General features: G+C 42.1%; 1 protein-coding gene across 7 annotated transcripts in view; it reads right to left on the reverse strand.

The window, feature by feature from the left end:
• Window positions 1-17,135, reverse strand: part of CD55 (CD55 molecule (Cromer blood group)) — a 30,185-nt gene extending 13,050 nt beyond the window's left edge. For 3 of the 7 annotated variants that reach the window (XM_079760692.1, XM_079760687.1, XM_079760691.1), the window contains exons 1-7: window positions 16,314-16,450; window positions 15,432-15,640; window positions 14,465-14,650; window positions 12,635-12,826; window positions 11,942-12,041; window positions 10,550-10,635; window positions 637-1,647 (exon numbers count right to left, since the gene is read on the reverse strand). In XM_079760692.1, the coding sequence (XP_079616818.1) occupies window positions 637-1,647; window positions 10,550-10,635; window positions 11,942-12,041; window positions 12,635-12,826; window positions 14,465-14,650; window positions 15,432-15,540 (1,684 nt within the window). In that variant the 5' untranslated portion in view covers window positions 15,541-15,640; window positions 16,314-16,450. Of the gene's footprint in view, window positions 1-636; window positions 1,648-10,549; window positions 10,636-11,941; window positions 12,042-12,634; window positions 12,827-14,464; window positions 14,651-15,431; window positions 15,641-15,980; window positions 16,004-16,313; window positions 16,451-16,915; window positions 17,042-17,109 lie in introns of those variants that run through there. The other 4 variants (XM_079760693.1, XM_079760689.1, XM_079760688.1 and 1 more) reach the window with 4 other exon arrangements.
• Between the last annotated feature and the right edge of the window lie 6,533 nt (window positions 17,136-23,668).

A 23,668-nucleotide genomic window follows, 5' to 3' on the forward strand; every position in this document is an offset into this window, starting at 1 on the left:
AGATATGGGACAAGAAGACATCCTATTGGTCTGAAGCAGCATTAATTAGCAAGATGGGTTTCATGTAGTCACTCAACAGGTAGTTCTAAAGTCTATAGCACATTCTACTCCCAGTGCCTTTTTTGAAGGAGCTCTGCATTAATATGAACTATTTCAAAGAACTGTGTTTTCAATTACTTAGAAGATACTGTTGAGATGCTTTACCAAATTAGCAACTCTAGGGAATCTGGAGAGATCTTTTAGCATGCTTGAGGGATGGGTCTCTGTCAATGAACCAGACCCAGAAGTCAACTTTAAGGATGGCATATATTTGGTTCTTTGAAGAGTCTTGAAAAATTCAATGACTCCCTAAAGCTAATATAGAAAACGGAATTACTTCACCAACCTTAAGTTAGTATTGTTTTTTATGGGGCCACACCTTTTCCTATATTATTGCAAAATATTTCCTTTTTTAAAGATGTGCCCTACCACAATCCAACTCTGCCTCTGAAGAAAGTCCAAAATGTTAATATGAAAACAACTCTGACTACAGCAAATCCCAGATTATTTAATTACATAATCCTGGTCAAGTTGACATTTTCCACCATTGCACATTAGATCGACGTATACTCGGGAACCTGAGCATTGTCAGCTCACCTGCTGTAAGGAGTCCATTTCCTTTAGAGGTGCTATGTGTTGTGGAAACAGCTTGATTCTGTGTTGCTGCAATGTGAGCAGAGGTCAATCTTTGGGTTGAATGGAGACCCTTAGTCACTGGGGCATGTACAGTAGAGAATTTTTGTGTTACTGGAAGACTCTGTGCATATGAAGCTTTTGCTGTTGTGAAGCTCTGGGGTTTTAGTGTGGCTCGTGTAGCAGAAGAATTTGTCATGAGGAGAGTCTGGACTGTTAGTTGGGTCTCTGTAGATAGAGCCTTTGAGACAGGAGAAGTTTTGGCTATTGTGGCTGAATCACTGGCTGTGATAGGTTTCTGAGAAGTTGGTGGGGCATCCATAGCTACAACAGTTAAGGTGGCTTTCTGAGGAATTAGTAGGGCTTTTGTAGTTGAAGAATTTCTTGTAGTGAGATTCTGAAGAGTTGGTGTGCCTTCCGTAGCTGGAACATTTACCGTGGTGGGTTTTTGAGGAGTTGACGGGGACTTTGTAGCTGGAATATTTACTGTGGTGGGTTTTTGAGGAGTAGATGGGGACTTTGTAGCTGAAATATTTACTGTGGTGGGTTTTTGAGGAGCTGACGGGGACTTTGTAGACGGAATATTTACTGTGGTGGGTTTTTGAGGAGTAGATGGGGACTTTGTAGCTGAAATATTTACTGTGGTGGGTTTTTGAGGAGTAGATGGGGACTTTGTAGCTGGAACATTTACTGTGGTGGGTTTTTGAGGAGTAGATGGGGACTTTGTAGCTGAAATATTTACTGTGCTGGGTTTTTGAGGAGTTGATGGGGACTTTGTAGCTGGAACATTTGTGGTGGGTTTTTGAGGAGTTGATGGGGACTCTGTACCTGGAACATTTACAGTGGTTTGTTTTTGACGAGCTGATGGGGACTTCGTAGCTGGAACATTTACTGTGGTAGGTTTCAGAGGAGCTGACGGGGCTGTGGTACCTTGAGCATCCGTTATGGTGGGTTTCTGAGTAATTGTAGGAATTTCTGTGGAGGAAAAATGTTTTTAAAACATTAGCAAAGTAATGCTCTTAAGATTTAGGAACCAATTGCTAACTCAACGACTCTTCTCTTTCTCGCCCCACAAACACACCTAAATATGACATTTAGTCATCCAAGTCTTGTGTATTTCCCAAGGATCTAAAATGCTACACTGTTTTTGCTTCAACATAAATTATACCTATAGGCAACTAAATACACCAAAGTAGTACTGAGATACTTAAACTGTTCTCTGCGTGAAGAAAGGAAGTTCGAGTTGGCAGTGACCTCATTCTGTGACACACCCCAAATAAAGATATTTTCTCTCTTACATCGTCTTCCTTTGCTCATGCCAAGACCAAAGAACAGCAGGATGCAAACATTGGACCAATAGAGACAACCGTAACAGAGATCCTCACAGAGTTCTGTTTTTTGCAGCTCTCAGGACATGTTAGTGACCTTGAAACGTCTCTTGTTTCTCTTCTATTTTAAAGTAATAAAGTCAGTCAGAATAAAACAACTCCCCTTTTTTCTCTTCTTGTGCTGGTTACCAACTTTACACACATTAGATTTGTTCCTCTTTGGATTTTAGGTGAGCCAACAAATGTCTGAAGCACAACTTCAGTTAAGATCTTATTCTGAGAATCACAAATAACAACGTAGTAACATTTTAGGTCTTCAGGACCATTTAACTGTTTGTTTTTTTAAAAAAAATATTTTTGATAGTATTACAGATATCTCCTATTTTCTCCTTCTTTTTCCCCCTCCTCCCAAACCCTCCCTCCCCCAGGTCTTTACCACTCTATTGCCTGTGTCCATGGGCTATGCATACAAGTATATAAGTTTGTGGTTTATCTCTTCTTGTCCCCCAAACGCCTCATCGAGGTATGTCAATCTGTCCCATGCTTCCCTGCTCCCGGTCTTATTTTGCTGGCCAATTCCTTTTGTTCATTAGATTCCACAAATAAGTGAGCTTTTGTGATATTTGTCTTTCTCCCTTTGGCTTATTTCACTTAGCATAATATTTTCCAGATTGCGTATGCTAACGCCCTCTTAAGGTGGTACTGAATAGTGCTTAGGCCTGTTTCACAGCATCCTAGAGACCAAGTTCCCTAATCCCTCTGAACTTCGGTTTCCGCATACAAAATGAGAGTAAAAACAGAGCAGGCTGTGTTACCTTACTGTAAGGGATTAGGGAAATAATTTGGGTAAGTTATTTCACACAGTCGGTCCTTGAAGCCATATCTTACATCATCCAGCACTACTACTGCCAACAGCATCAGCACCCATCCTGCTCTAGGCGCTCAGATGTTGTGTCATGTATTGCTACATCCTTTACCTACCTCATAGGATGCTATTTCAGGGGTGGGGAACCTCCTGCCTGCAGGCCCTCTAAGGCCCAGGAAATGATTTGGTCTCGTCCTGCCAAGGCATTAGGGGTGAGTTAATTAACTGTTTGACAAAATACAGCAGGCTAATTTTAAAGTTGATAATTTTGTGTGGCCCATGAATGATGTTATAAATACCCAAATGGCCCTTGGCAGTAAAAGGTTCCCCACCCCTGCCAGGGATAACAAGTAAAATACATAGTAGGTAACACGGCTCTTAGCAGGCACTCAGAAATGATAGGCTTTATTATTAGGGTAAGTAAAGTTTTCATATGGACTTTTCATCTAAGGCAGTGGTCAGCAAACTCATTAGTCAACAGAGCCAAATATCAACTGTACAACGATTGAAATTTCTTTTGATAGACAAAATTTTTAAACTATATAGGTAGGTACATTGTTATTAACTTAATTAGGGTACTCCTAAGCTGGCCTTTGCTAAAAACTCAAGGGGCCAAAGAGCCGCATGTGGCTCGCGAGCCGCAGGTTGCCGACCACTGAGCTAAGGCCATCATATATACAATTTATTTTGTTCTTCCAAGTTCTCATTTTTGATCCAACGGACTTTGTAGTACTGCAGTTTAAATCTCCTGGAAGTTACTTTTCTAGTTATCTTTTTATTGGATGTCTACTTTCATTCCGCTAGGGTCAGAAAGCATGCTCTGAGTAATTTCAATCTTCTTAAATGCGTGGTGTTTTAGAGCCCAGCATATTGCCAATATTCCGTGTATATTTAAAAACAACACTTTTAGGGTTTGATAGTCTTATCTGTTATTTTTTTTAAGTTTAATTGTTGGTCGTGTCTTCTATATTCTGATTTTGGGTTACCTATTGAGAGAAAGATGTGGAATTGTCACACTATAATTGTGGATTTGTCTATTTTTCTTTCTGCCCATCTCTGCTATATATAGACTGAAGCTATTTTTTCAAGGGCACATAGATTTCAGATTGTGACATACTCCTGTTGAACTGACCTCTTTATGATGATTAACTGTTTTATCTTAAAGTATACTTGGATACTAATAGAGTTGCACCAGCTTTTTATTTTCTGGTAATTGTTTGCATAGAATATTTTTTCCATCCTTAACTTTCACCTATTCAGTATTCTGATCATTAAACTGTGGCTCTTATTCATAGAAAATAGTTAACTTTTACTTTATTAATCTAGTCTGACAATATTAGCCAAATCACAATGTAATTAACTGATACAATTAGGTTTGGATCAAACACATTACTATCAGTATTCTATTTTATCCATCTATTTTATGTTTCCCTTTTTAAATTGATTTTTTTAGAGAGAAAGAGAAGGAGAGAGAGAGAGAGAGAGAGAGAGAGAGAGAGAGAGAAACATAGATTTGTTGTTGCACTTATTAATGCATTCATTGGTTGATTCGTGTATGTTCCCTGACTGGGGATCAAACCTGCAACCTTGATATATCTAGATGATGCTCTAATCAACTGAGCTACCTGGCCAGGACTTATTTTATGTTTCTTTTTGTCACTCCTTCGTTCTTATTGCTTTTTGGATTAAATATTCCTTATAATTCCTTTGTTAGTTTGTAATTTTTATATTCTTTTATTATTATTTTCAAGACAACCCTGGAGATTACAATATTAGACGATAAGTCAATTAGGCAGATTAACTCTTACCACTTTTTAGTTCTGCTGGAACTTGAGAACCTTTAAGTTGAAGGTATCCCTTCTTGTCTTTTGGTTTATTGCTATTGTATGTCTGTATTCTACATACAATTCAAACCCCACAAGATGTTGCATATATTCTTTCAGTATTCATTTACCCTTGTCACTGTTCTTCATATTCTCTTGTATTTTCATGTTTTACATTTTTTGTGACTCTGTGCTTTTATTATTTGTTTGAGTTTCCAACTAATCACAAAAGACCTCAAATAACCAAAGAAATTTTGAGAAAGAACAAGGTGGGAGGTATCACACTCTCTGATATAAAACTATACTATAAATCAATAATAACCAAACAATATGTCCTGGCCTAAAAACAGATATATAGAGTGATGGAATAAAATGGAGAGCCCAAAAGTAAATCCTCATTAATACAGTGAATTAATTTACAAAAAGGAGGCAAGGACATACAATTGGTTAAAGACAGTCTGTTCCTTTTGTAGAGGTCCAGAGACACAGAAGCATGGAACAGACTGTTAAATCTCAGAGGGAAGGCAGGGGTGGGTGGGTGGATGGGAAAGATCAACCTAAGAACTTGTATGCATATATGCATAACTCATGGACAGACAATAGGGTGGTGAGGGCCTGGGGGGAGGGGACAGGGAGGACTAGACGAGGTCAATAGGGGAAAAAGAAGGGGGCATCTGTAATTCTTTCAACAATAAAGATTAAAACTAAATAAAAATAAAGTCCGTCTGTTCAATAGTGCTATAGGGAAACCTGAACAGATACATGCAAAAAATAATAATAAAACTAGATCACTTTCTTACACCACATACAAAAATAAACTCAAGACGGATTAAAAACTTATGTAGAAGACTTGAAACTACAAGACTTATAGAACAAAACATAAGCAGTGAACTCTTGGACACTGTTCTTAACAATATCTTTTTGGATATGTCTCCTTAGGCAAGCGGAACAAAACAAAACAATAAAGCAAGTATGACTACATCAAACTAAAATATTGTTGCACAGTAAAGGAAACCATCGACAAAATGAAAAGACAACCCAGTGAATGGGAGAAGATACCAGCAATTGATTCACCCAATAAGGGTTTAATATTCAAAATACATTATAAACTCATACAACTTAACACCAAAAAAACCAAACAATCCAATTAAATAATAGGCAAAGGACCTAGATAGAAACTTCTCCAAAGAGGACATACAGACCGCCAACATACATGTAAAATGATGCTCAACATCACTGTTCATCAGGAAAATACAAATTAAAACCACAATGAGATATTATCTCACAATGGTCAGAATGACTATCATCACTAAATCAACAAATAACAAGTGCTGAAAAAAAAAGTGCTGGAGAAGAGTGGAAAAAAGGGAACCTTTGTGCACTGGTGGTAGGATTGTAAATTAGTGCAGCAACTTTGGAAAACAGTATGGAGATTCATCGAACAATTAAAAATAGATCTGTCATATGATCCAGCAATTCCATTTCTGAATATTTATCTGAATAAAAATAAAACATTAATTTGAAAAGGTATATGCACCTCTATGTTTATTGCATCATAACTAGTAATAGCCAAGATATAGAAGCAACCTAGGTGTCCATTAACCTAGGTGAATGGATGAAGAAGATGTGATGTGTGTGTGTACATGAATATTATTTAGCCATAAAAAAAAAAAATCTTGCCATTTGCAACAGCATGAATGGACCTAGAGGGCATTATGCTAAGTAAAGTAAGTCAGACAGAAAAAGACAAATGTCATATGATTTCACTTATATGTGGAATCTGAAAAGCAAAACAAAACAAATGAATAAACAAAACAGAAACAAACCAATAGATGTAGAGAACAAAATGATGATTGCCAAAAGAAAGGGGGTAGGGATGGGAATAATTTTTAAATTTTTAAATAAAAAAGAAATAGAAATAGCAAATTTAAGCTAATTCACTAAAAACATGGGGCATATATGTATGTATATAAATGTGTATATACTTTCATATATGTAAGTATATAAAACTTCCTTTTTAGAACCCTCTGAAAATCTGATGAAAAATTGTGCTCCCCAGAAAAATGCAAATATGCTTATGTACAATTCTTTCTCAGGGAGTGAATAGAATCTCTGAAGCCCATATGTGGACCTGACATAAAAATATAGCTGTGTGAACTGATTAGCTTTGCATTCAGGACACTCCATTTTCCTTGGCCATGTTTACTTTACAATGCAATAAATAGAGTTGTCTCCAATGAGGAAGAAGCCTTTGTAATACCTTATCTGTTATGGAAAGTCTGTATTCACAAGAGCTCTGTTGCCTTTGAATTATTCCATTGCTAATTTCTGGTAGCTCTGGAAAAGAAATTATTTGGAAAAATTTCCACATATTTTAAATTAATAAAATTTAGCTGTATTTTTATGATCTTAACATAAGATCAAAATATTTTATTTAAAAAGATTAAAACCTACCATTTTTCTAAATTTAGCATTATCAGTGAGGGATGCTTATACATACCTATTAAATAATAGGTAGTATATTTAGAGTTTGGGATACAAATGCTGTAAAACATGAGTGCTAACTTTAAGAGCAAATTATAGAGATAGTCATGTGTAGATTAATAATGGAGATATGATCTGAGAAAAGCATTGTTAAGCAGTTTCGTCATTGTGGGAACATCATAGAGTGCACTTACACAAACTTAGACGGCATAGCCTACTGCACACCTAGCTCCATTATAACCCTATGAAACCATCATTTTAAGTACAGTCCATCATTGACTGGAATGTCATTAGCAGAACAGGACTTCAATAAGATTTAGAACACACATGTAAAATAAAAATTACAGTTAAGTTTGTGTGTTATCAAACAGGTTCTGGAAAAAGTAAAGGAGTTCAGGGGCCAAAAAATAGGACAGAGACTTTAGGAAGTAAATAGAACTTGAGTTTAAACCTAAGATGTACCCTTATTCTAAGACAGAACTAAGAAAAGGGCATTGCTGTTTATTCCCTGGGGAAATTATATCAAATGAAAGACACTGGGTATTCAAATAGCATACTTGGGAAATAGGAATAGATCATTGGGATACACCAAAAGATCTTAAATATCCCATTTTGATTTTGACATTTAGGATACAAATCTTGGAGCATGTACTGACTCACAGCCTTTTATTTAAAGCAAATCTTATTGAGCAGCTAAGTTTGTAAAATATATATAAGCAGAATTACTCTAGTTATATTATAAACAGAGGCCTGCCCCTAGTAGATGCCCCAATAAAAGTTTGAGTGATTCCATATTCTATAGAGCCATGATGTTGTTCCTCTCTTTTATTTAAGCAGGAAAGTAATGTGATCCCATGTGTACATAAAATTATATTACACCAAACGTCCTTATATACCCAGAGAATACTAACAACTTTATAAATTCCTTTTAGGCCATTAATCAACGCAAGGAGCAAATCAGGAGTAATCTGATTACATGCTAGGGTATGTGATGACTACCATATCACCATTAGTTCAGTTCACACATTTTCTGAGCACCTAATACCCACCAGGCATTGTCCTGCATATAGAAGTACAAAGCAGAATAAGATATCATTCCTATGTCTTCAAATATAGTAGGGGAAGAGATTTAAAGATATAATTTCAATACAAAATGGTGAGGTTTTAACACAAAAGCATGCACAATGGTGTGGAAAGAGAGAAGGACAGTTAACTAGCTTGGAAGGTCAGACAAAGCTTCTAGGAACACAATCAGAGCAGACCCATACTAAGAAGGAAAAAACACACCCAATCAATCAAGCAAAGAAGGGACAGATCAGGCAGAGTTAGCAGTATAAGGAATGATGTGGGGACATGAAGAGCAGGAGGTACACAGAAAACTACTGTAGTCTGCGTGGGTAGAGCATAAAGTACGAGGGCCCAACATGAGCGAGGAGAAGTAGGTAGATCATGCCCAGCCTGTACATTATACCAAGAAGTTTGGACTTTGTAAGTGACAAGGAGACACTAATAAGCTATGTTGAGGAGCACATGAGACTTGGTTGGAAAGTTTGTAAGGAGGACATTCAAGAAAAGTGAAGTGTGCTTAAGGCAGCCTGTTTATGGCACCCGTAATTATTCCTTGACCTTTCCAAACAAGTCTGTGCATGTGCAGACACCCAGGTGTTTACAGGAATCTTTATACTTAATCTTTGGGTGTCCTTGCTTAAAGGACACTGCAAACACATGTGTTCTCCCAAGATTACTTACCCTACTGATTGTATCTAAAAGATAAACTTTATCTCAAACTGCTGTCACAATAAAAGCCTAACAAGACAGGTGATCGAGGCTGTCTGGTTCCTTTGGCCAGGCAGTCCCTTAGCCCTCTCTTTCACAGCAATCCTGTGTCAGAATAATCATTCACCCATCACTCAGGGTCTGCTGGCCAGCCCCAACAAGCTATCCGAAGGAAGACAAGTCATGTTGGTGTTTCAGATGGATAACTCTGGGTAGAGTATAGATGAAACAGTAATAGAGTACAAGAACGAAGGCTGGAGGCCATTGCAATCAGTATAACCTTTGAACTCAGGCAAGTGGAACTCCTGCCCGAGCTCCCACACTTTAAAAGGCGATGCTCGGCCCTCCTCTGGGGGTGCTTCTCTCCACTAGATGGGGATTTTCAGGGCTGACAGGATGAGTCCATTGAGGGCTCCTCCCCCACCCTACCCTATTTGTTTGACTGGTAGGAGAAATGGAAAGATAATAAATGACCAACCACAACACAAATTTTAGTTTGTTTTTAATGCTTTATCTCCAAAGGTAATAAATTAAGGAGAATCCTATCTAATAAAGGGTAATATGCTAATTGACCATCACTCCGTCACAAAGATGGTTGTACCCACAACTGAGGCGAAGTTCCCATAAGGAGCCTTAACAAGCAATCAGCAGGGACCTGAGGCTACGCCCTCCCCCACCCCTGTGGGGCTTGACAGTGGACCTCAGGCCGTGCCCCCCCACCCTGGTGACAGGCTGGGGGACCTCAGACTACACCCCCCGCCCTAGTGCCAGGCCAGGGGACCTGAGGCCACACCCCCTGCCCGGCAGGGTTTGACAGGGGACCTCAAGGTGCGCTTCCCGTCCTGGTGCTGGGCTAGGGGACCTCAGGCTGCTGCCCCAGTGCCAGGCCGGGGGACCTCAGGCCACACCCCCACCAGGTGGGACTTGACAGGGGACCTCAGGCCAAGCTCCCACCCCAGCACCGGGCCAGGGGACCTGAGGCTGCGCCCCCTGCCTGGCTGGGCTTGACAGGGGATCTCAGGCTGTGTCCTCCACCTGGCGGGGCTTGATGGAGGACCTCAAGGCACACCCCCACCCTGGTCTGGGCTGGGGAACCTCAGGCCACACCCCCATCCTAGTGCTGGACCAGAGGACCTGAGGATACGGCCCCTGCCTGGCAGGGCTTTACAAGGGTGGGACTGACCGGGTCTTGATCTAGCCCAATGAGGGGGGGGGGGCAGGGTCTGGGTCTCACGTGATTTTGAGGTGCATGTGGGTGTGCGGGGACTTGACTCTGGGTCCCATGGTGTGCCCCAGACTATGACAGGAGGAAGGTTTTCATATGAATTTTGCTAATTTTCTTTCATCTCTGACACTTCTATTATAGAGAAAGGGCAAATAGCAATATTAAATTATTTCCTCTAATTAATCCCCTTTTAATGTGCATGAATTTCATGCACCGGGCCACTAGTTACAAATAAAAGTCTTTAAATTAGCTCAGACACACATTAGAAGGTAAGGGTACTACAAATATAGACTAAATAATTCTTAACGCACAGAAAGTAATTTGTCATTGACAATTTAGCCCCACAATATGAGTACTTAGATTCTTTCAGTCTTACCTTGGCACTTGGGAAATGGATCAGCCCAATTCATATCATTTCCTTCATAATAACAGTAAGTAGACTTTGTACCAACTAATTTGTACCTAAACAATTAAAGGACAAGAAAAGTTGAGTTCTCTTAAATTCTCCAGAATATCATCTTAAAATATTCACTATACCAGTAGATGGAGACAAAGCAATAGTTGATAAAAGTCCGTATGGTAGTTTAAAGAAAAAGAAAAAATTAAATTAAAAAAAGTGATATCCAAAGGATAAATAATTATAAAACATACAAAACATTTCTTGTTTGGGTGGGTCACATTTTAGAAAATATTAAAGTGTTTTAAAAGATTTTCAATTTATACTGATGCTTGAATATTTTCTATTTCTGAGTTCTCAAAGATCAATACAGGCTTCATAGAATAATAGAATACACTTATACTTAAAGGGTTCAATGTACCCCCAGATTTGATATTAATGATCTAAATATCTGTGTTTAGTACAGGAGATAAGTGATACTGACATTATTTTACAAAAAATGGACAAACACACAGAGTAAAATATCATAATTCAATTTGCAGATATTAAATGAGAAAATGAATATAAAGTTTCCAGCAGTATCTGAGACACTGATAATACTCAATGAGTGAGGCCCTTTTCTCTACATAGAGAACTTATAAAAGACTTTAGGTCAGATGATATTGTAACACTAGAACTACATGTTTTTAACCTAAGATATTTTATAACAGATTGTTTGCATATAAAAAACATATTAACATGATCTCACTCATTTGTGGAATATAATGAACAACATAAACTGATGAACAAAAACAGATCCAGAGACAGAGAAGCATTGATCAGACCTCAGAGGGAAGATAGAGGAGGGTGGGGTAAGGGGGAGAGATCAACCAAAGGACTTGTATGCATGCATATAAGCCTAACCAATGGACACAGTCACCAGGGGAGTGAGGGCATGAGTTGGGGGGTGGAGGTGGGGGGCAATGGGAGGATAAGCACACATATACAATAAAGAAAAATAAATAAATAAATAAATGCTAAAAACATATGCAAATTTATTATTTAGGTAAATTAAAGACTGGTTTCATTTAACTCTTGGATTTAATTTCTGCAAGTAATTTCCTTTACTAACAACATTTAAATTTTTATAATGAACCATATGTACTCAAACCTAAGAATTTAGAGGATTTGGTGGTATAAAACATCTTCCTTTCTTAGCCCATTTTACTACATTTAACTTTGATAAGCTCAGGAGGAAAACCTTTGAGCAGAGGGATTGCTTTATTGCTACTAGCTTGTGAATACTATCCACACTTCTAATAATCTCCATCTTAAATTCTAATTTGTTTTTTTGCTTGTTAAATATAGAGTGGTTAGTATGCAAAAACTTACCCTGGGTTACATGAGAAGTAGATGAATGAGGCAAATAATGTGCCATTTGGTATACTGATATGACCATTTTCTATTTTTCCAGGATCAGGACATGATCTTTCTAGAAGACAGTAGAAAAAAATTTTATTAAGTTATTATGCACATCTACGCAAATTCATCATCTGAATCACTGGTAATCTCTTATCCTGAGGCTGTTTAAATCCTACAGTCATTTTATAAGTTTCAAAGAAGCAGCCTATTTAGGAATATATACTTCTTTCATTTCATTTAAGGTCATCTTAAACTAATTAAATGTGAAATCTGTGCATCAATTAATATTCCTATCTCTCTCAAGTATTTAGTTTGCCTAATTATAATAAAACTAGAGGCCAGGTGCATGAAAATCATGCACGGGTAGGGTCCCAAGGCTGGCGATCAGGGCTTTCCGGCTGCTGGTCAGGGCCTTCCTTCATTCTGTGCCACCCCGTGGTGGTCAGCGCATGTTATAGCAAGAGAGCAAACTCCGGGTCAAACTCCCGAGGGGACACTTTGCATATTAGCCTTTTATATATATAGACGACTCTAATCATTCTTTTTTTAAAAAATCATTCCAAATAATAATATGTACACACAGACTTCCAGCATGAATAAAGGATTAAATACTATTTCCCCAAATACCATACATTTAAGAATATTCTTTAAAATTATACTCACTATAGCAAAATACTTCTGGTTTGCTCCACGTATAATTCTGAAGGCAAGTTACGTTCGCTGATACGGAATGGTTCCTTGCGTAGCCCTGATTACACTCATATACCACAATGAAACCCGCTGGGTGATAACTCACTGGGATATAAATATCTTGCTTATGTCCATAAATTAGTCTGGGTGTACTCCCACAGCTACCTAAAAGTATTAACAAACCAACAACAACAAAAAGTAATATCACTTTATTTCATAATCTATATTTAATTATTGGAACCATCTGTCTTCACATCCCCTCCTTTTGCGTACTTCTTTGTACATATTTGGCACTTAGCTATATGAATATCAATAGGGCATTTATAGGGTATCAAGCATATTCAAATATATGCTTTTGTTTCCTAATGACTAGAGGCCTGTGAAGTAGATTGGGTACATAAGTGTCACTAGGCCCACAATTCGAAGAATATAACCCGTGTAAGTTGCATGGCGCAGTTCTGGCACTGACTCAATAAATGCAGGTTCCCTTACCCTGCCTGCCCCATGTCGCACAGGGGTAGAATTCCCACACCCCTGGGCTAATGTCGGGGACAATGACAACTATGGTAACAATAATAGCTAATATTTATAGGATGCTTCTACACGTTTTCTGCAAGCAAACTCATTCAATCCCACAGCAACCTACTGGGGCAAGGCTCCGAGGAGCCAATGTGTACATTCACATATTTACAAACTTGAGCCATCCGGGCAAACATGAATTTATGGAGACATGGGACAGTTGGATTTATTGTCAAAACAGTCAAGTTTGAATCTGGGCTCTTCTGTGTAAGAGCTATGGATCTCAAGGGAGTTAACTTTTTAGGACCTGTTTCCTCAACTGTAAAATGATAGAATTGTCTGGAGGATTAAAGAAAGTAATATAGGTGGTAGAGTTATAAACCCTGTAACAGGATACATGGGCAAAGGCTTATGTAGTTCAACCTACTGCCTTCTATCACAGATAAGTTTTTTAAAAAAATTAAAGCCCATTAAAAAAAACACACACACAAAACTTGTGGTGGCAGTTTCTATGTATACTGTAGCTTCCAATGTTCTAAACTTGTTCAAAAGCAGGAATCAAATCTTATCTTTATACCTTCTTGTATATGTCAAAACTACTATTGGGCCATACATAGGTTTTGAGGTACAGATAAGAGACATTTTAAAAATGCCACCCCAGTGTTGTACTTGGTAAGTCCTTCTTTAGGAAATCAAGTTTAAATCACAGGACCCATGCCATGTGTCTCAATGTAATTACCCAACATGTTCATATTTGATTTATTCCCTAAACAACAACAGTAATTATTGGTTATTTTCTGTTAGTCAGTTCAGGAGATACAGTGTGGGGAGCGGGAGGGGTGCTGTTAATGAAGAAGCAGGATCTATTCCTGGAAGTAATACCATCAACTAGCTGGAGTGTGAAGTGCTAACACGTATGTCCTGGGGTGTAGCAATGCCACAAAAGTACCAATTGCCAATCACTGGGAAGAGGGATGTATTTTAACTTAACAGGACACATTCCATTCCCATAACTTTTTAAAAATATATGCTTTTATTGATTTTTAAAATATGTTTAGAGAGAGGAGAAGGGAGAGGGACAGAGAGAGAAACACCAATGAGAGAGAAACAAATGGAATGAGCTGCTTCCTGCACATGCCCCACTGGAATTGAGCCTGCAACCCTGGTATGTGCCCCCACTGTGAATCCAACCAGCTACCTCTTGGTGCATGGGAGGAAGCGCAAACCATTGAGCACCACCGGTCAGGGCCCCCTCACTTTTCTAAAAAGAAAGGAAGAACTTACGTTGACAAAAAACTTCCGGCTTTGACCATTCACCGTTCTGAAGACAGTGCACTGCGTTTACCTTGCCAAAAATTTTCGTAAAACCTTTATTGCAATAGTATCCTAGTAGGAATCCCACAGGGAAAGTGGTACGATTTACCGTCTCTACTGTAGCATTAGGTATATCTGGGGGGTTACCGCAGTCACCTAGAGATGAAAAAAAAAAAAAATGAAACGAAAGAAAAGACCAGGTTTCCATTGAGAGCAACATTCCCTTCCCCAAGCAGCCATGCCTTTTGATACACATTCCGATCCAGTGCCCACTGACAGCCCAACAACTTGCTGGGCTGCCAATCCTGCGGATGCATTCAAGGCTAAAATAGGTGGAGAATAAACCCCTCCCCTCCGTTATTGTTGGAGTGGTTTAGTATTCCTCTCCACTTAGAAACGGTTGCTCTGCACACAGTCAAGACTGAGTCCCGGCTGGAACCTACACCGGGAGATGTGCAATTACAGGTGCAGCCCCAGGTGCTGCACCCCTGGCCTCTGGGGAGGGGCCAGCGGGGCGGGTTATTGGGCCTCCCGCTCTGAAAGAGATGTTGGGGGGTTGACAAGTCCCCCCAGCCCAGCACTGCCTTTCTGTTTCCCAGGGTCTGGCTGCTCTGCAAACGCAGCCGCTGCTGTCTCAGCAGTCCCCGCCTCACTCCTAAAGCCAGGCCAGTGCCCCCCCCCCCACTCCACCCCCCCCCCCCCCCGCACAGCTAGACCCCTAAGAGCTGGTCAGCAGCGGGGACCCTCTTCCAGTCCCGCGGGATAAGGCCAGTAGGAGCTCTGATCTTTAAAGGTAGCGGATTACAGGGAACAATTACCGATGCCCACATCCCTCACCTTCCCAGGGGTTTGTCACGGAGACTGACCCAGCCCCCGCCCCGCCCCCGCCCCCGCCCCCCTACACACACTCGGGCTTAAGGGTTCACCCCCCACTCACCCCGCGCAGCGTGTGGACACCACAGCAACCGCAACAGCAACAGCAGCGAAGGGGTCAGCCAGCCGGGGAGGCGCAGCGCTGCGGGGGCGCCCCTCCAGGCGGGACGCATGGCGCGGCGATGGGGACCCAGAGCCCGCACTCAGCAGCCTCCGCAAAAAGATCCAGCGGGCTCCAGCCTCAGCTGTAGGTAGCAGCGGAGCGTGGTTGTCCTGCAAATCAATTTAAATTACCGCCTTGGGTGGTTTCGGGGCTCTGAGTCACCAAAGGGTGGGGCCAAGAGCGGCTGGAGAAGGGGGTTTGCCCGCGCCAGGTGCTGGGCGGTGTTAAGGGCGGGGGCGCTGGCGTCACTGGCCCCTGGGGACCCCTGACTGTGGACCAGGGGTCCTGGGCCGGGAGACCAGCTCTCCTCCGGAGCTGGGCACTGGGACATTTTTTTTCTCTTTGCTGGGGTGGGGCCTGCGACGGAGCAAGCCATCTGGGAAAAGTCAAGATCTGCTTTCTAGGTAAACAAAAACATTGGGGGGAACAGAGGAGAGGGGAGTGTTTTACGTGGCCAGGCTTGGCGCCCCAGGAACCTGAGAAGAGGACCTCTGGCGCCCTGGAGCTGCCAAACTGAGCGGCAGGCGCGGGGGATTCCGAGGCTTGGAGCTGAGAAGTAGTGCCCCCCTCCCGACCCTGCCACCCCCGCCCCGTCTCAGGGTCGTGGTGCCTGCTGCTAGGGGGCCCGTCAGATGCCAAGAAGAGGATGCGAGAGAAAAGGGCGCGGTGCCTAGTCTTCCAGGGCGCTGGGCAATTGGAAAATGCAAGTGTGAAAGGACGTAAGAAGCAGGTGGAGCAACACAGCGGGGGGGGGGGGGCGGGGGGGGGGAATGTTGCTCATACCTGGTCTGGGCGGAACCGCTTTCCTGCCAGCGCTTTCCTTATTTCCCAGGAGCGCCTGGGCAGGTGAATTCCACTTTGGGACTAATCTAGTCTGACTGCAGGGAGAAATTCACCCTAGGTGGGGCGGAGTGGAATATGACACCACAAAAACCAAGCGCCAGAAAGCGGAAAGGATAGGGTGGTGGGTTTTAAAAGGAAGGTTTGCTAGAAAGTCTTAAGCCTATGTCAGTGGTTTGGGTGGCTGGCCACACACTGGAATGGATCACAGGAGAAGCTTTTTAAAGAAAATCCAAATGTCCCAGCTACACCCCAGCTGGGTTACATGAGAATGGCCGGGGCCTCAGGACTAGTGAAAGGGCTTCTGGGAAGTAATTCCACTGTGCAGCCGGGTGGAGGACACTGATTTAGATGGCACTGGCCACAGTGCAGAGCCACTCAGCCCAGCACTGTGCCGGTCAAGCACTAAAGGACATCAGTGGCAAGGCCAGATGCTCACACGCATGGGCAGTAACCTCAAGAACGTGTTTCCCTTTAGTAATTTACCTGAGTCTGGTTAGCCGAGTCCTAGCCTAGCTTTCCTGTCTGTGCCTCAAACACCTTACCTGGGTAAGGAAACTCCCAGGCTTGGAATTATGCCTTAGTCCCTGGACCAGCGGCGGGGCTAATGGTTGCATCCCGTCATGATATTCCTCCTAAGATGCTTCTTGATCGTTCTTTGTGGGTCAGTAGGAGCCTTATAAAGAGGAAAACAGCACTTTCCAACAGGAGCGTTTTTCTCTGACTCATGCTTACTTACACTGAACAGAATCCTGGGTCACCCAGTGCTGGAACTGATCCTTTAGGGATTCCAGGAAAGGAACGCCTGTAATCGTTCATAAAAACCTGTCAGTATTAAAACATGCTAGAGCAGTGGTCGGCAAACTCATTCGTCAACAGAGCCAAATATCAACAGTACAAAGATTGAAATTTCTTTTGAGAGCCAAATTTTTTAAACTTAAACTTTTTCTAACGCCACTTCTTCAAAATAGACTCGCCCAGGCTGTGGTATTTTGTGGAAGAGTCACACTCAAGGGGCCAAAGAGCCGCATGTGGCTCGCGAGCCACAGATTGTCGACCACGGTGCTAGAGTATAGAAGTTGGGTTTTTAAAATCATCTAGTGTGACTCTCACATTTTATATTAAACCACCTTACTTTTACTTTCATATTCTGTATAATAAAAGCCTAATATGCAAATTGCCCCCTCGACAGGGAGTTCAACCAGGGGGTGGGGCTGGCTGGCCAACTGCGGTGAGGGAGATCCCGGTTGGCATCCGGCAGTCACTAGGGACCCTACCCGTGCACATATTTCGTGCACTGGGCCTCTAGTTTGATATAAAAACACTAAGTTTATCAGGGCCCAGCTGTGTTTTAGAATCAATACCAGGGCTTCATTTATTCTCCCTAAGAGCCCCCCAGGACCTTGCCCATCACACCCTACTGCCAGGCCATTATGGGCAGGTAGTCTTTGTTTCTTCTTGAGCTCATAGAATTGGTGTGAAAGGCAAGGTAGCATCATGACAAGGAGCTGAAGGTCAAGATCAGTTATGGAGCTATCAGAAGACTTAACTTTAGAGGTATGTATTTGTTAAGTGAGTGTAATAGCTTTTTTTTTTTTTAATCCAGAAAAGAAAAAACAATGAGCTTTGCAAAGTGTCAAAAAAATTATCTCTGTCACCCAGCAATGCTGAATGCTCTAAGCATTCACTTTCCGAAACACATGGTTCTTGATAATACATTGAAAAAAGGGAACTTTTAGGAGAAATAACTGGGTGGACTCTTAGTAACACTTCTGGACACCCCCAAAATTTCAACATTCTCAGGGCAAAAGATAAAAGAGAAATCCACTATTCATTTACTCAATTCAGGAAACGTTTCTAGGATGAAAATGTATGCATTATTAAGAAACATTAAATATACAAATGTGTAACTTGCTAAGGATTACTTTAAATAATGACCTCAAATTGCTATGGTTTCAATCATTTCATATAATACGTTTTACCTTTTCACCAACACAACTTCATGAACTGGGAATAATTGCCCACATTTCATAGATGAGGAAACAAGCCGAGAAGTTAATTAACCAAAATCTGAGCGGCTCATTAAGTGACCAGGCCAGAATCTAAATCCAATTTGTTTGATTACAAACCTATACTTAACCTCTTTCACTCTACCACACTGCATTCTTTTTACTGCAGTCAGTCAGCAAAGGTATCTTCTACATGGAGGGCACGGAATTAGGTATTTTGGGAAGTTGATTTGAGAACCAAGCTCCTTCTGGTGTCAACAATACGTAGACCTGAGTCTTCAGACTTAATCTACCAGAAGCTAGCTATGCGTTCTAAGCCCAGTCACCCTATCCCTCAGGGTTTCATTTCCACATTGGTTAAGAAAGACTTTAGAACTGAAATAATCTCTGTAGAGCTTTCCAATTCCAAAATGATAAATTTAGGTTAAAAATTAATAGAAAATAGATCTATGCTTTTGGCAGAAAAGAGTTAACACAGCTTTCACCCCGGTCTCAGGAACCATACAGTGACCACATTAAAGGCTTTTAATAAATTGGAGATCATCTAGTGTTTAAAAGCATAGTAAGGAAGGGGCCAGTACTTGCATTCAGGAATCTCTAATTGTGATTTTCAAGAAATGTATATTGAGTCATCCAGACAATCTAAATATATTTCTTATGTATATTTGGTTTTTGTCCACAATTCCTGGCTCACAGCTCTCAGGAACTCTTGGAATTTTCTAAGCATTGAGACTGAAAAAGTTGTTTTCTTAAAAAAATATTTAAAATATATTTTTATTTATTTCAGAGAGGGAGAGAGAGAGAGAGAAACATCAATGATGAGGGAGAATCATGGATCAGCTGCTTCCGGCATACCCCACACTGGGGATTGAGCTTACCACTCCGGCATGTGCCCTTGACCGGGAATCAAACCATGACCTCCTGGTTCATAGTTCAACACTCAACCACTGAGCCATGCCAGCCAGTCCTGAAAAGGTTGTTTTTTGATATGTTAAATGAGGTGACTTTTGGACTTCACAAAGGAATGGGGGCTGATTGGCAATGGAACCAACCATGTCAATAGAGGGTTAGAATTTTAAGTCCCACCTGGACCTCCAGGAAAGAGAGGTTAGAGGTTAAATTAATTACCAATGGCAATTAGTTAATCAGTCAGAACTGCAATGAAGCCAACATAGAAACTCAAGAAGATTGGGTCCGGGAAGGTTCAGGGTTGGTGAACACATGTTGGTGCCAGGAGAGTGGTGCACCTGGAGAGGGCATGGAAGCTCGACCCCCTCTGCCCCCTCCACCCCATACTTTATGCATCTCTGCCTCCTGGCTGTTGCTAAGTTATATCCTCTTACAATCAACCAGTGATCTAATAACTAACAGGTTTCTCTGAGTTCTGTGACCCGATCTAGCAAATGAATAGAACCCACAGACAGAGTTGTGGGAACCTCTGACTTACAGCCAGGTGATTAGAAGCACAGGTAACAACCTGCAAGTGGCATTCTCAAATGGAGGGGTTTGTTGGAACCTCCAATCTGTAGCTAGCTGGTCAGAAGCACAGAAGCCCGGGCTTGCTGCTGTCATCTGAAGTGTGTGTGTTTGGAGGGAAGGCCAGTCTTGTAGGACTGAATCCTGAACCAGTGGATTTCGATGCTATCTTTGTCTCTAGGTAGATAGTGTCAGAATGGAAGTGACTTCTTGGACACCCTGCTGGTGTGCAAAAATTGTTAGTATGTGTGTGTGGGGTGGGGGGGGGGGAGGTGTTCTTGTAGGACTGAATTCTTAACCTGTGTGATACCATGCTATATCGGGTAAATAGTGTCAGAGTGCTGAGAATTATTTGTTGGTGTTGATGTAACATACCCCCCCGTACGCCCCCCACCCCATGTAGAAATTGGGTCAGGGAATTTATTTTAATAAATTCTACCAGGGAAGTAGAATAAATGTTATGGAAATGCCTCAACCAATGTAGTGTGGGTGTGTGGATGTTCAGAAAAGAGAGAAAGAAACCTGGCCAAGAGGCTAATTCATGGTCTAGTGCAGTGGTTCTCAACCTTTCTAATGCCGCGACCCTTTAATGCAGTTCCTCATGTTGTGGTGACCCCCAACCATAAAATTATTTTCGTTGCTACTTCAAAACTGTAATTTTGCTACTGTTAATGAATCGTAATGTAAAAATATCTGTGTTTTCCGATGGTCTTAGGCTCTACAGCAGCGGTTCTCAACCTGTGGGTCGCGACCCACAGGTTGAGAACCGCTAGCAGGGTCACCTAAGACCATCGGAAAACACAGATATTTACATTACGATCCATAACAGTAGCAAAATGACAGTTATGAAGTAGCAATGAAAATAATTTTATGGTTGGGGGTCACCACAACATGAGGAACTGCATTAAAGGGTCGCGGCATTAGAAAGGTTGAGAACCACTGAGCCATGCCCGCCAGGCTGGCTCCATTGCCAACCATTAGACTCTAATGGCTTGGCTAAATAATGACAAATATGTCAGTGCAATCGGGATAATAGGAAAAGAAATGAGAATGGTATGGCAAAGGTTTGGGGTCAGGAAAATGTCAGTTGATTTCAAGAAAGGGAAGGGATTACGTCAGGCTGAGCATGGGGCATTTCACAGGAGCGATGGAAGAAGAGGCTGACTGTCTTGAGAGCCTGCCACACGAGGCGGTTTCCATTACTTAGAAGCACTGGAGGGCTGATGAAGGTTTCAGCAGAAAGTAAGAGATTTGGGGAGTTGTGTGCAAGATGCTGCATAGGGAGAGGCCCTGCACGCAGGGACCCAGAAATGCCTTTAATTTTAGTTGTAAAATGAATAAATCTGCATTAAGGAAACAGCCTGGTCAGACACAACTATTATAGCCATTTGAGTTTCCAGGCATGTTCTTGTCAAATAAAGTTGGATGAAAGAACCTACAGCATTTGGTGACTGATTAGATAAGGCACAGGAAAAACAGCGGTAAAGATGACTCAGAGTTTTGGGGTGTGTGAGACGAAGGGCCCTATTTTGAAATGTAGGGAAGAAATAACAAACGTGGCTGCGTGGTTGTGGTTGATTTAAAGCGGCTGAGCAGGGTGTCTGTGTGGAGATGCTCAGCATGAGGTGGAAATGTTGGCGCAGACATGGCTGAAGGCGAGGTAACCAAGGGAGAGAGTTAAACAGAAACTCCAAGAGGCCCAAGGGGTGAGCCCTGGGGACCCCCAAATTAGAGTACAATGAAAGGGAAGGAGAAGGTAGTGGAAAGAGAAGAGGATAATGTGAGTTCCTGTAAGTCCGTGGATACAAAACTGTGAGCCAAATAGTATCACCCACCAGGTAGGTGAGGTGGTGACTGGAGTTTAGGAAAACTGTGTAACCAGCCCCCACCACATGGCTTGTGAGGGGTGAGCTGGGGCTTGGATGGTAACCTCTCTGTTACACTGTCTGACATCACCTCCTCCCCACATCAGACCCAGTACCTTCCTCTGTGCTTACCAAGGCCTGCGTGTGCCTGTCAGTTCCTCAGTCTAAGCCTGAGACTCTAAGGAATCAGTAGTTCGTATTTTCCATCATCACTCAGTCAAACATCCTTCTCAGGGAATCTGTAAGTGGCCAGGAAAAGCAAAAATGTTTTATTGAGGTATTTTTCATGCAGCTGCAAAGGAGAGCAATTGTGTTTTGCAGAATAAGAGGCTTGTTTTCTAAAAATAAATGAAAACAAATGAGCAGACTCCTATTTATTTTTTCAATTACAGTTGACATCCTGTATTATATTAGTTTCAGTTGTACAGTGTAGTGGTTAGACATTTATGTGATTGGCAAAGCGATCTCCTGTTTCTTATAAAGGAAGTTTATTCTCCAGGAGCTCACTAACCAAGGCATACATCGAGTATAGTATGTCTTTCTTTTTGTCACTAGATGAACGGTTAGCAATACCAAGTAAACGTGACCTAGCACCACGTGACAGTGTAACCTGACATGATGGCTCCTGCCCTGCCTCTAGCTTCCTTGTGTTCATAAGGCAAGGCTCAGCAGCCACATGGGAGTCTCATGCTTGACTCAGGTGAATGAGCATTTCTTTTGCCAAACCCGAATATTCTGAGCCGACAGTGAATTTTCACCTAAGCGGAGGTAGAGGCAGGGGCCAGGAAAGTCGTGCTGTGTGTGTGAATATATATGTGTGTGAGTGTGTGACGATGTGTGTGAGTATATGTATATGTGGGTGTGTATATGTATGTGTATATTAGTGTGTGACTGTGAGTATGTACTAGTATGTGAGTACTGTATGTGTGGTGTATGTATGAATATATGTGTGTGTATGTGTCTGTATGTATGAGTATATGTGAGTGTGTATATGTATGTGTACATTAGTGTGTGACTGTGTGAGTGTGTGTATGTGAGTGCTGTATATGTGTGTGTGTATGTGTGAGAGAGACAGAGAGAGCGAGAAAGAGAAAGAGATGGGAAACAGCATAGCACAGAGATAGTAGGAGGGTTTGGGGGTCCAACTGACAGGCTCACATGCTTTTCCATTGCTTCCTTTCTGTGCAGCCTGATTGTCAACTGCTCTGTGCCATTAATTCCACATTTATACTGATAAAACAAGTCTGATCACATTACCTACTTCACAGAGTTTTGTGAAGGATATATGAAATAATGCATGTAAAGCATTTGGTATGTTGCTTGACTCACAGCAAATACCTGTATATATAAAAGCCTAAGCAACCAGAATGACTGGTTGCTATGATGCACACTGACCACCAGGGGGCAGACGCTCAATGCAGGAGCTGCCCCTGGTGGTTGGTGTGCTCCCACAGCCAACCTCCCCTGGCCGGCCAACCCCCCACAGTCCCTCCACCCAGCTGGCAGGCCCTGATCAGCCAATCAGGCCCCGGGCTGGGATGGAGAACCCGGGGTGGGTGGCAGTGGATGCATCCCCTTTCCCAGGGGGGCCGAGGGCCGGCTCCCTCCTCAGGGCCAGTGGCCAACCTCCCATGCCTTGTCTCTCCCCCCGGCTGGCAGGCCCCGATCGGCCCACAACCTGCCCACTGCAGTGGCAACTCAGCAGCAAGGGAAGGAGGAGGAGGGGAGGTGGGGAACCCTGTAGTGGCAGGGCACTGATGATGGTGCCATCAGCATCCAGCGTCTATTCCTTCTGTACCCAGCCTGGCAACCATTGCCTCCTCTTCGGCCTGGTCCTGATCGGCCTGGCCCTGATCAGCCCTGATCACTGGCTAGGCTTAGGGACCCAACCTGTGCATGAATTTTGTGCACTGGGCCTCTAGTTCAATAAATCTATACTAATATAAGG

The sequence above is a fragment of the Cnephaeus nilssonii genome (assembly GCF_951640355.1).
Source record: "Cnephaeus nilssonii genome assembly, chromosome: 21".
In the NCBI taxonomy this organism is placed as follows: Eukaryota; Metazoa; Chordata; class Mammalia; order Chiroptera; family Vespertilionidae; genus Cnephaeus; species Cnephaeus nilssonii.